The sequence below is a fragment of the Pseudogymnoascus verrucosus genome (genome assembly GCF_001662655.1).
Source record: "Pseudogymnoascus verrucosus strain UAMH 10579 unplaced genomic scaffold scaffold_16, whole genome shotgun sequence".
NCBI lineage: Eukaryota > Fungi > Ascomycota > Leotiomycetes > Thelebolales > Thelebolaceae > Pseudogymnoascus > Pseudogymnoascus verrucosus.
This window is the reverse complement of record NW_017263667.1, coordinates 1-13128: the sequence shown is the minus strand read 5'-3', so window position 1 is coordinate 13128 and position 13128 is coordinate 1. Positions and strand designations below refer to the sequence as shown.

General features: G+C 49.0%; 4 protein-coding genes across 4 annotated transcripts; 3 read left to right on the top strand and 1 right to left on the bottom strand.

Moving 5' to 3' along the window:
• Nucleotides 1-1032: 1032 nt before the first annotated feature.
• VE01_04424 (uncharacterized protein) lies at nt 1033-1515 on the bottom strand (the record flags this gene model as incomplete). Its single annotated transcript, XM_018273898.1, has 1 exon — nt 1033-1515. The coding sequence occupies one exon, from the start codon at nt 1513-1515 to the stop codon at nt 1033-1035; it is 483 nt and encodes a 160-aa protein (XP_018131387.1).
• Nucleotides 1516-4913: 3398 nt separating this feature from the next.
• On the top strand, nt 4914-6186 carry VE01_04423 (uncharacterized protein; the record flags this gene model as incomplete). The annotated part of the gene is made up of 4 exons (XM_018273897.1): nt 4914-4992; nt 5049-5455; nt 5624-5816; nt 5891-6186. The coding sequence occupies 4 exons, from the start codon at nt 4914-4916 to the stop codon at nt 6184-6186; spliced, it is 975 nt and encodes a 324-aa protein (XP_018131398.1).
• Nucleotides 6187-6393: 207 nt separating this feature from the next.
• VE01_04422 (uncharacterized protein) lies at nt 6394-8568 on the top strand (the record flags this gene model as incomplete). The annotated part of the gene is made up of 4 exons (XM_018273896.1): nt 6394-6843; nt 7132-7497; nt 8137-8324; nt 8409-8568. 4 exons carry the CDS (start codon nt 6394-6396, stop codon nt 8566-8568), a joined length of 1164 nt encoding a protein of 387 aa, XP_018131399.1.
• Nucleotides 8569-12187: 3619 nt separating this feature from the next.
• Nucleotides 12188-12964, top strand: VE01_04421 (uncharacterized protein; the record flags this gene model as incomplete). Its single annotated transcript, XM_018273895.1, has 1 exon — nt 12188-12964. A coding segment is annotated over one exon (777 nt), but the record flags the coding sequence as incomplete, so codon positions are not given.
• Between the last annotated feature and the right edge of the window lie 164 nt (nt 12965-13128).

Below are 13128 nucleotides of genomic sequence, written 5' to 3'. Positions count from 1 at the left end.
GCGGAGTGTGAGCTGCTGCAATCATGAATTTGCTCTGTGAGCCACAACCGCTGTATACAGGTATGTCTTGATAATCGGGGCTTACTAATACGGCATTTCTGGCTTGGCCGGAATAACTGATCCGCCGGCTGTTCCTGATTAATTCGCAAGACGTAGCTAGATCACGCGCTCGGAACCACGTGATATAGAAGCCCGGACACTGGAAACCCTGGCTAATCTCAGCAGGATCGAGCATCACATATGCATTGCCTTGAGGTTTACAATTTAGCCCTGCAGCAGCCACAGGGTTATTATCGGAGCGGCCCTAGAGTGGATCCGTGGATGCGCGTACACTACGGCGCCAAAAGTGTCCGTACGAGCATGGCATATGCGCTGTGATGGAAACGGTGGAAGGTCAGCTTTCTGAAAGTTGAGTAGAGTCTCGTGCCCGAGGCAGTACACCATCCGTTTCGTCCGACCCATGCTGATCAAGATTCGCGGCCCCTCTATATACGTAGTCTACTTAAGTCAGATCAGCCGCATCAGTAGGTTGTGGCCCGCGCTTGACCTACCACACAAACTCCCTACTACCTCGGCTTGCGCTACTAGAACCCAAAAGACGTCGCTCATATGTCAGCTGAATATCCCCAAGGAAGTATCTTGATAAACCTTTAGAAGGCTTTGCAACTTCGTGCCTACGTCCACACCACCCCCCCCGAAGCTGCATCTTGCCTCCTTCTTGACGCTCATCCATCCCAACCCCCAACCCTAAACCACCAAAGTCCATCCCCAACAGTTAAGCACAAGTTAAGCACGATCATTGAAACAGGTCCTAATTTCAACTTTGCCAGCCCCAAATTGCGGAACATCCAACTTCTCGTCTGGCCCGTTGAAATGCATATCCAGATGAGTACCCGGAAGGACTCTAAATAATGCGTGAAAGGGTGCTTCTCATTGTCAGCACGCTGATTGCCATGAATGCTCTTGTGCCTGTCTTGCCCCGTGCTCCTGATGACCCTTCTCGCTTGTCTCTAACCGCAAGGTCAAGATCTATTAAGAAGGCATACCACGAGGGTTGCCATCTTTTTGGTTTATGATGACATTACCTGTGGATATGTCGCATTGAGCATTCCTCATCCCGTGCTGCTGCGTTGACAACTCGTTTGTAATCGTCACGTCGTCTCCTCGGCGGTCAAGAAGCAGTTCTATCACCCAACTGCCACATCCAGAATTCCCCGCTGCTGTTTTAATTACCTCCTCCGTAATCATCACTTCATCTCCTCGGCGATCGAGAAGCAGTTCCATCACCTCCTTGCCACTCCCAGCATTCCCTGCAGCTGTCTTTACTACCTCTTCTGTAATAGTCACATCGTCTCCTCGGCGGTCGAGAAGCAGTTTCATCACCTCCGTGCCACTCTCGGAATTCCTTGCTGCTTCCCTGACCACCTCTTCTGTAATCATCACATCGTCTCCTCGGCGATCAAGAAGTAGTGCCATGACCATGTGGTGAAATGATCCTGCAATAATCCTAACCATTTTCTCTGTGATCTAGAATTGTCTCCTAGATGATTGAGAAGTAGCATCATCACTACCTCGCCACTCTTTGACTTCCCTGCTGCTGCCTTGACCACCTTTTCTGTAATCCTCACATCATCTCCTCGCCTACCTACTAACAATTTTAGTACTTCAACATCATACCATTTTGCTATTGCTGCTACTGAGCCATCTGCAATTTGAACATTGTCACTATTTAAGAGTAGCTTGATAATATCCTCGCCCTTCTCTTTGTTTCTTGCCGCTACTTCTATCAAATCAGCAGTAAGTATTATGTTACCTGGTATTTTCGCCAGCAATCTCATCACATAATTGCCACTTTCTCGGTTGGCTGCTGTTGCTCTGATCATTGCATGCGTGACCTCTATGTTATCCTCTCCATAAGGCTTCATGCCTAAAGACCTTTATGCAGTGTTCGGCGGATACGTATCCGGGTAGTATCCGTGAACCTCACAGGTAGGGTATATACCCGGCGACGATCTGACGGGTAGGGTAGGTAAGTATCCGGATACATGAGGCTGAATATCGTATATAAAAATAGAATAGCGTATATAAAAAAAAATGAAGCTTTTGATAATAGTAAACCCCTTTCCGCAAGACCCCCCCCTTTTCCGTAAGCCCCTATTCAGGTGCTTCATCGTCAGCATCGTCACCATCGCTATCAGCCTCCTGTATTTTACCCTAATTCCGTAAGCACAGTAAATATCTAATAGAAGGTGGTAACAACCTGTTCCGCTTCTTTGTGATAATATCACTTCTATTACTAAACACCCGCTTAGAAGCTGCAGAGGTCGCTAGAATTGCTAGATGATCTTAAGCAATACGGGCAATAACTAGATATTAGTATTGCTTTGCGCACTAATATTTAAGAATATCGGTATGCTCACCAGGCCGTGGTTTAAGCATCCAGCGCCTCTATTCTAGCTCTTGAAAAGCTAAGCCTTCTAACGCAAATAGATCTTCGTCGGAATTAGGTTCTTGATCTATTGTGGCAGTAGCACCTATTACTTCTGTAAGAGCTGTTTTGTAGGTAATTCGCTCTATATTAAGGTGATACTCTCGCTTTTAGTACGTTCTACAAACGTCTTCGAACTACGCTCTTGCTCGTAATCTTCATGTATCGTCTATAGCATTTGGATATACCTTCTTAAATACTGTATGATTCATTTGTAGGTTGCAAATTGTAGCAACAGCTAAGTGCTTACACTACTGATTCGTCGTAAGAGTATAATACTCATTAAGCTTCTACGTTAAGCATACTGTAGTAATTGGTATTTAAAGCTTTATAGCTGTTTTAAGCATATAGTACGTTGAATTCCAGCGTATAGGCATATTAAGTGATAACTAGCGTGGCTTCTAGCCTACAGCTTTTATCTACTTCTATAAAGCATCCTTCTATGCTCTTTGGTTTTAAAAGACATAAATATGCCTTTAGAGCTTCTTAAGCGTAGCTGATACTTTAGTAGAAGCGTTATTAATACGCTATGGAATCTAGGCAAGCCCTTGCTTACACTAGTACGCTTCTGTTTCTATATCTAGGCTGGCTTTCAAGCTCTTTAGAGCAGCTTAAACTGCAAGATTAATAATATAAGTAATACACTAAACGTCCCCTTCCTTTATAGTAAACGTCCATGGCTGTTAAATAGTCGTCTACTACTCACTAGCTATTTTCTCATATTCCAAAAGCATCACAGTATTCGCTAAGGCATTATCCTGCGTATAAGTAAAGATAGCACCTGTAATTTCAAAGCTATCTGTTACTGCAGCTAACTCTTAAGCAAGATATTCGCTGCTATGAATTGGCTCTTAAAGGTGGATTACATTAAGTAATACACACTAGTGCTGCCACTTCTCATTAATCTAATGACCTGTAACAGTAGTGTACTTAGTATAGTTCTATGTAGTCCATGCATCTGTCGTAATAGATATCTAGCCGCCATAGGTAATATGAGACTAGAGTTCTAATTGTAGCAATCCTTAGTAATATGAGAATTGCCGCTATAGCTCTTAGTGTAGCGTTCGTGACGATATCAACAGAGTACTTAGGCTTAAGAAGTGTACTAATTAATGGAACGAATAGCTCTTAATAAGCTATAAGGAGAGGTTATTTAATATAACAAATGAGAGTAATAACTCTTGGTATTTTGCTCTACGATTTAATGCTTAAGCTTAAGCAGGCTGGACTTGCAGGTTCTATAGCCGTAGCTTAAAAAAAACAACAATGCACTACTTAATAGGCTTAACAGTGTAATCGTAGGACCTTTCATTATATATGCTACTATTAGATGCTTTAAGGTATAGTGCTTCTAAAGATTACTAGTTAATGTCTAACTGTAACGCTGGGTCTTAAACTATAAGACTTACAGAGGTTTCGTTGCGTTGGTTTACTTAACAGAGGAGGCAGGGGATCAGACACAAAGGCTTTCGTAAAACACGTTACAGTATATAACAAAATACTATATTGAGTTGAGCACGAAGCTCCTATCTAAGAACTAACTATCTACTTATATAGAGGCGTCGTGCTAAAGGGAATAGTTGGAATAGCAAACTCCGTTGCTATTCTTACTATTCCTGTTATTCCATCACGTGGGGATCTCATAAGGAGGTGCCCACGAATAGTCCGGTACCTGCTCTGTCCGGTACCTAGTAATAGTCAGGTACCTGGAAAGAGTCCGGTACCTGCTCTGTCCGGTACCTGGCAATTCTCAGGTGCCTGGGAAAACTCCGTTACCTGATGTTGACCCTGCCTTAAGGGCGGCCAACTCGCTAACATGTTTGTTACTACTATAACCGGTGTGTCGGCGAAAGTGCGGCTGTAAACGCTAGCCGTAACACTAACTTAATGGCTATAGAGTAGGTGAATATCTGTAGTCTAGTTGCAAGCAAGTTACTTTAACTGTAGGTGGGTGGCTATTAAGTATTAATTGCAAATATAATAGCTTTGTGAATAGTATTAACGACGTTAGTAGCAGCATTTGTCCTAGAGGCTGAAGCTAGAGCAGTGTAGGATTAATATCCTGTTAAATATAAATAGGGGGCGGCAGCGTCAGCAGACTTGGCTCATTATGAGTATTATAGCTATTATAGCCCTTAAGCTCTGTTAGTATATCTAATAACGACGAGTTGCTCATTTTGAGGATAATTATCACTTTATACAGCATTACTACAGGTCTTACGACGTTAGAAAAAAGAGGTCTTGGCTATTCTTAGCTATTCTTAGCATGTATCTAGATACATACTTGAGAGTATCCGGATACGCCAGATACTCCTAAAATATCACTAGGTAGGTAATTACTCGAGGATATACCTAGATACCACGGGTATTTTAGTATCCGTGCTGAACACTACCACCTAAGAGGCTTTGGCGGCATCGCGCCGTAATGCCCGATCCCGGCCCGCTGATTCGCTGCGCCCCTGGCATTACGCCGCACTGGCCCCTCCCGCCAAACGCGTCCCGCCGTAGGCCTGGCCGGCCGTGCGGCGTAATGCCAGATCCCTGCCCGCTGATTCGCTAGCCCCTTTCTCCTGGAGGCGTGCTGCTCCTCCTCCTCCTACTGTGTACACAGTCGTGAGCGTTGCACCTGTGAGCGCTGCATTCGAAGATATGGCTCCGAATGCAGGCGCGGGTATAGATGCAGCGTGCGTGCCAGCAGGCGCAGCAGAGCCTCTGGTACCCAGCAAGGACGCCCTCCTTCTAATCCAGGAAGAGGAGGAGGACGCACGCCTCCTGGCTGCAGATGAGGACTACGAGGTCGATGGCCGCTCTTGCGTCGACGACGACGAGACTACGCTCTGGCTTAGGTATACAAAGTGGCCGGCCCGGCTTGCGAACCACCCCCTCGACATCCTCTCTGCAAGCACCCTGCAGCCAACGTCCTCAGACGACGACTATGTGCTTGGAGACTGGGCTGGCACTGAGTTTGTGAGCCCTGCTGCTGACGAGGCGAAGCTGCGTCTCCTACTCCAGGCTACCGACTAGATGTTTGCCCGGGCTGAAGAGACCCTTAGGCAGACCCATCACCAGCTCCGCTGCTGGCTTCGGACCTACCACCTGCGCCACTTCCAGCCAGTACCCTTCTAGCCCTTGCAGACTGATGCTGGGCGCGCACGCTACATTGCGATCTGGAAGCGCTTCATCTGCTACATATTCCGGGTCTGGGCAACAGGCGAGCCTCTGCGGCAGGAGATCTACGGGGTTCAGTTCTGCGAACGGGAAGCAGCCCTGATGGAGTCTGTATGGGAAGCCCTGCCTGATAGCAAGGGCGATCGCCTAGAGGGGCTAGGTGAGTCTTGCCCACGGGGGTAGTTCTGGCCCCAGGCCACTTTTAGGGAGGTCGGACCTGCTAACAAGCGAGAGACGCAGGCTCCAGCCCTAGATCCCAGCTGGCAGAGGCCCTGCTGCAGCTGTCGATAACCTTCTGGACCTTCCGCAGCACAACTGGCGACCTGGCCCCAGCAGTCCTCGTGCACTTCACTGGTGTTCTTGGGGTTCACCGGCGGGCACTAGCATACAAGTCAGCCTATAGCTACACGCCTATGCTCTCGGCCCTGATCTGGGTTGGCCGGCTGCTCCTCCTCGAATACGCACTGCCCCTGCGTGCCTACTCCACCCTACAACAGCCCTGGCCTGCGCGGGATACATATAGCGACTAGGTGAGGCGGCTCGAGCAGGTCCGGACCAAATACCTACTCCGTGGTGGGTTTCATCTAATGGGAGAGATGATCGAGCTACGCGCCTATGGGAAGTCGATTGTTAAGAAGGAGGGGGCGCGAGCCAACCTGGCGTGGGCTGCAGACGGGCGATCCTTTTCAATTGCACACTAGGCAGTTCGCGTGCTTGACCTCACCTGCCTATATGCAATGTCTATTAAGAAGGTTGAGGAGCGGGTAGAGCAGGCCATGCTTGGATGGCAACCACCCTCCCCTAACCTCTGCTTAGTTAGAGATGACCTGACCTGCAGGAGAGCTGGCTGGTCGTTCCTACGCGAGGAGAAGAACGACGTGAGGTTTGCTTATAAGGCCCTCTCGCGCCGTGCCTGGTCTGCCCTAGCCCTCGGCCTAGTAAAGGGCGGTCGCTGGATAAGTGCTGGGTGTCTTAAGTATGCCGAGCTTGGGGCCCAGCTCTCGAACGAGATCTTCACGTCAGTTCATGTCATAGCAGGCCTCCTAGCGCGAGGCTTAGAGATCACTGCTGTCCGAGTCTGCAATACGGAGCAGGCTATACGGAACGTCTTCATCATCAATGGCCGTGTTGCAATTGTGTTTGAATATAACAAGTTAAGGGCTACAAACAACCATTCGTTTTACATTGTACGATATCTGCCTAATGCACTTGGAAGGGCCGTTTATTAGTACCTCGTTTACATCCGGCCGTTCATAGACTTCCTATATCGCCAGCTTAGCCTTGCCCACCTCTGCTTAGCCCTAGAGTTCCTCTTCCAAGATCCTAGGAGGAAGAGGAGGCACCTGTCCTCCCTACAGGCCACTGAGATACTCTAGGGTGCAACGAAAGACCTACCATCACCAATAGGCCTCGCGCTATATCGCTAGGCGTCTCTTGCCATCGCTAAGCGTTACATTAGCAAGCTAGTTGAGTAGATCAACTTCTACGAGCCTAAGTCTGCCTCTGAGCCAGCAAGCATCCTTGCTATGGGTGCTGGGCACAGCACTCGGATGCTGCTAACTAGCTACGCAATCGATCGCTCCTATCCAACCCGGCTCCAGCCCGAGCTGCTCGAGCTCTACCTACGCCTCTCTACTCTCTGGCAGCAGTGGAACGAACAGCACTACCGCGACCAGTGCCGCTCCGACAGCCTGCTGCGTCTACTCCAGCTGCGTGCCCCTGTGCCTAGCCCTAGGCTAGAGGGCTGCTCTACAAAGAGAGGCCTAGGCATAGAAGAGCAGAGCCACCAGACGCTAGATCTGCCAGCGAAGCGACACTGTCCTAGTCCTCCCTCTCCAACTGTAGACTTCCAATATATGAGTCAGTACAAAGTGCTGCTCTGTCTAATATGCGAGTCAGCCCTTCAGACAACAGAGATAGCCTGGTACCGACACCTACGAACAGTTCATAGAATCCTCGGCCTAGTCTGCAAGGCCCGAGTCCAGCAGTTCGCCTAGTACGAGCTTGCCTAGCCTAAGGATGTCACTCTACCTCTACCTCGCAGTCCTGCAATCACTGGTCTCTAGCTACTTAAGGGCTATCGTTGTGAGGCCTGTGCAGCTGGACCCCTTTTTTATACAGTCAGCGAGAAGACAATGCACCGGCATGTATCCGACATACATCAGCTTCAGCCACAGCGAGCAAGGCAAGCCAAGAAGTATACAGCCTGCTTTCTCCAAACCTTTTTCAAGGAGAACCGGCACGTTCGCTACTTTGAGGTTGTGTAATCACCCTAGCTACGCCATCGCTACCTGCTTGGCTAGGAGTGCCGCCGGACCTGCCTGAGCGAACACCTCGACCTGGAGCTGCACTGGCGGCGACAATGCCAGGCCGACGAGGACGCTGCGTGTGACATCTGCGGCGCTGGTCCGGCTCGGGCTCCGCTGCCTGCTGCCCCTGCCGTCCCAGCCCTCCAGCCTACCGGCAGCGCAGCTATTTAGGAGAAGCGCCGCCTGGCCGACCTCGAGCTCAGCCGATACCAGGAGGACCTCCTTGCGGTCCAGGGCACATGCCTACTCTGCAGGGCGCTCGGCAACGCATGGGACCACGCCTTCCCTACATGCTGGCGCCGGTCCGAGTTCTTCGAGGCTCGCAGTCGTGCGAGGGACGCTGTTGGGCGCAGGGGGCTGTAGATCAGCCCGTATCACGACTGTCAGAGCTGCCTCTATGCTGACATCGTCATGCCGCTCTGCTATGGCATCTTCTGTGGCAGCAGTGCGGAGGAGTGGCTGCTAGAGCAGTTCCAGCAGAGGTTTGGGGATGTCGATGAGTTCCTGGGATGGTGCGGCAGAGCAACAAGCTTTGGAGGCGGCAAGGCAATCTGGGGGGTCAAGGTTGCAGCGGCTGCGCTCATCCAATTCGAGCTATACTAATAGGGGCATCTATCGGAACCCCAGCTCTCCTTCATTCTCTATCATCTATGTCCCTTTGTTATAGGTCGACCTTTCCCTTTGCTTTTCTATTTATTGCTCTCTATTACTCGCTTGAACGTCCCTTGTTGCTCGCCTTGACATCATCATTCACGTCCCTTTGTGATTCACCTTGGCCTTACAGCTTATTCACATTCACGTCCCTTTGTGATTCAATCTCGTCTCATAGGTCATTCACATTTATGTCCCTTTGTGATTCACTTTTCGTCCGGTAGGTTATTCACTTACACACTTGCCTCCTTGGCCTATATCAATCGCAGTACCCCTCCCCCGGCTCCCCTCTTACCACCCTTGATCATCTACTCTCTACTACAGCTTCACCTTCTACACCAACTACCCCACTCTCTGTCTACTTCACCTACCTGCCCTTTACCCACCTACCCACCTATCCTAACTTGTAGTAATCCCCAATCACAGCGTGATTGGGTTTTTTTTGTATGGGGAAAATAAGGTGCGGACCGTGCGGGGACCCAACCCAAACACGACGTGATTGAGTTAACCCCAAGCCCACAATTGCAGCCCACAAAGCAGTCCGATGAACTTGAAAATCACACGCAGTAAAGCAGAATCATGGCCCAACCCATACCCGAAGCATTAACCCATTTGATTGCGTTGAATGTGGAATTTAATGTGTTGGTTTGTTTGCAGTGCAAATACGCATTACAGCCGACCGCCATTTCCCGACATTTAGCAGACAAGCATAAAACACCCATTGAATTAAGAAAGAAGGTAGAAGAGTATATTAAGGAGTTCCCATTTACATACGACCATACCACAGTCACATTACCCAGTGATGGATCGGCCCCGCAACCCATCATTCCCAGCATATACAGTTTGAAATGCCAGGATTGCAGGTATATGACCCAAAGCCGGGTCGCATTAAAACAACACGGCAACAAAGCGCACAACAAGCAGAGGGTTGCAGACGAAGAGTTGTACGAAATTGTCCAGTTACAGTCATGGTTTGATGACCGGAGAGCGCGATATTGGATAGTTGATGAGGCTAAGGGTCAAGAGCAAGAGCGCCAGGCCCGTCGGGTGAGAACACGAGACGTAGGCGAAGAAACCGACGAAGTTGGGGTTGGGGTTAGGGTTACAGATAACGGGGGGCATGGCAACCAAGGTAATGTTGACAAGATAGTGCAGGACATTGAGAAATGGAAAGACAGCGCCCAGGAGCGACGATTGACGTTGTTAAAGAATGTGCCTGCAGTAGAGATGGATTCGTGGTTGCAGTACACTAAGTGGAATGAAGTGATAAGCCAGTCAAAGCATGATATGGTCAAAACGTTCAATTTCACCTAGAAACCCGATCCCGACGAGCCCGAATTAGGACGATTATTACAGGCATAGAAAGGCATTTTCAAACGATGTTTGGATACGTTGGAAGCCACCGACCACAAGGATGCATTGAAGTGGTGGTCGTCGCCTAAGAATGAGGCCGCCAGCCAACGACCATTTGAATTACCACAGAACGCGAAGAGCATTGATAAATACAGCGAGTTTTTCGAGAGTTTTATTTGTTATATGATGCGAACAGCGCCCATTAGTGAATGGACAGATGAGACGGGTGAGTTGATTTATTTGGGTTGAAATATGGTTTCGGTAAAATAATTGTTTTCAAATATATTCAGATTATTAGAAATTTTTGTATGAAGATTAACCCGCATCATAGAAACCTGCGTCAAGTACACCCAAGCCCAATGGAAGTGTATTCAGCGCATACGACAAGAGATGAAGGAGAATGACCTAGAATGTGATGAGAATGAAGAAACCCAGTTGAAAAATGCGTTGATGTGTTTGTGTATGTTAACCGTGATGCAGGACACTAGTCGCATTAGGTTATATAATTCACCTATGATGCATTATTTAGCCGTGTGAGGTGTCGACAGCCAGAGTCAGACATTACGTTCTGCATTTTTTTATACAGGGATTTTAGCAGGCATGTTATAGGTCAACCGTTTAGTCATGTTAGAGGTGGCCGTTCTGTGCGAACCATGGCCTAAGTTACGGTTACAGAGCAAGGCTGACATCGAATCGATCCCCGACCGGATTCATAAGTTACGTCGAAAGCATTTGTGCGAGGGGGCATTTTCACCGACGTCCAGCATTTTAACCCAGTTAGCCATGGGCAAGAAGTTCAACAAGACCCATCAGTCGCCGTCCAACGTCCATTAGTTAGATGACGAACAGACGATATATTATTTAGGGCAGCCCGTGCAGTTAGCCAAGATAGAGACGATGTGCGAGGTGTTGGTTCGTGAATTACAGGAATTATTAATGGTGTTGACATTTGAATCACCAGTTAAGACCATAGATTTGGAGCGGATCGTCGACAGCATAGCGTGGAGCCAGGCATTCCGGCGGCAAGGGTTTAGTTTCATCGATCATGTCCAGAATCAAGACCAGGTCAAGGGAGATTACCGGAATTTGTTAGAACGAGCCTAGAGGGGGGATGGCCAGTAGAATATGTTAAAGAAAAAGGCAGACAGCGAAGAGTTGGAGTGGGTTGATGGGCAAGTCCAGGCGTATTTGACCAGAGAGCGTCAGTTTTTGCGTAAGTTGATGGTGTGCATGCATGTCACTAGGGGGCAGCCTGCACGTGGGCCTGAATTGGGTTCGATCAAGGTCAATAACAGCGTTTATTCAGCCCGGAACATATATGTCATCAATGGACAGATGTGTTTTTTAACCATGTATGACAAGGCGCGAAAGAGACGAGGCAACACCGAGTACATTGTGCAGTGTTTACCAGAAGAGGTGGGTCAGATATTAGCCTAGTATTTGGTCAGGGTCAGACCATTTGCGCGGGCGTTGGACCAGAGGGAGTCAGAGTATTTGTTTAGGGATGGACGTGGGCTATAGGCCAGGGAGGAGTTCAGCCAAGCATTGGGCGCCACCACTAGGAAGCAGTTAGGGGTGCGGTTGACAGCGTCAGGTTAGAGGCATGTCGCTATTGGCATCGCTACACGGCATTTAATGCGAGCCAGCAAGACATGGGAGAAGGAGAACGAGGATGCAGAGGATGGGGATGAGGAGTTTGCAGAAGGGGATGATGAGGAGGAGTTGGAATTGGATACATTTCGACATATTATGGTTAGGTAGGTGGTTAGGTATCCCGAAATTAGTGACATTGGGTTAACATGAGAACAGACAGTCCGGGCACGGGCAGCGGGTAGCCTAGGCACATTATGCCATTGATGGGGCATTTTTGCATCGATTAGGGCCCGAGTTGGTGACGGCATATGAGCAGGCATCGATTGCGTGGCACGGATTGTGGAAGATGGCTAAAAAAGGGGATCAGGGGTTTAAGGGCGCAGGTCATCGTCGCGAGGCCAGCTAGGCGTTGGTCAGCCGTCCGATTAAGAGGGAGCGGATTGATATGTCGGACCAAGCATTGATTGGATTGCAGCGGATTTACCATGACAGCTATGCGAAGCCACGGTCAGAAGGATAGGCGGCAGCATTAGAGTTAGTGCACCACCCATCGCTGACACGGCCATTAGTCATTGTGTTGCCCACTAGCAGTGGGAAGTCAGCATTGTTTTTTTCGGTGGCGGCCATGACCCGTCAGCAGACGGTGATTGTAGTAGTGCCATTTGCAGCATTGGTGGATGACATTGTCAGCTGTGGGGAGGCAGCTGGGTTGAATTGTAAGGAGTGGATCAATGAGCAGTCCGGACATGAATTGCAGCAGTTGATTGTGGTCAGCGCAGATCGAGCGGTAGAGGGAGGGTTTAGGCATTATGCTAAAGGGTTGGAATTGGAAGGGCAGTTAGCCCACGTGTTTTTTGACGAGTGCCATGTTACATACACAGACACATCGTACCGGGAGCGGTTGCGAGAGTTGTGGACGTTACGGTATTTGAATTGTCCATTTACCGGATTGACGGCCACGTTGATGATTGAGTTAGAAGATGTGTTGAGGGAGCGGTTATGCATTGAGAATACAATGATTTTCCGGCGGAATACAGCACGAAAGACAATCCGATATCAGGTTAGGGACAGCAAGGACGAGGCACCGTCGGAAATTGCCATCAAGTATGTGCAGCAGGCGACATTGAGCGCAGGAAGTCGAGGGGTCATATACGTACGGAGTTATGACACCGGTGGGTTCATCAGCAAGGAATTGAAGTGCCCGTTTTATAGAGCAAAGGCAGACGATAAGGGCGAGGTTTTACAGCAATGGATTGGCGGCGAGGGTGGGTGGATTGTGGCCACAGGAGCATTAGGGACAGGGATCAACATTAAGGGAATTGTGAGAATTATTCACATTGGTCGGCCATATAGATTGACCAGTTTCGTACAGCAGTCCGGGCGTAGAGGACAGAACGGTGAGGTAAGTGAGTCGGTGATTATTACGCAGGTAGAGAGCAGTAGTGGATGGAAACGGAGGGAGATTATAAGTGAGTATTCGGTGGAGCAGGTGGATGAGGATGCCATGACAGAATTCATCTAGAGTAAGGGATGCCGTCGGGTTGTGTTAGGGTTAGGGTTAGGGTT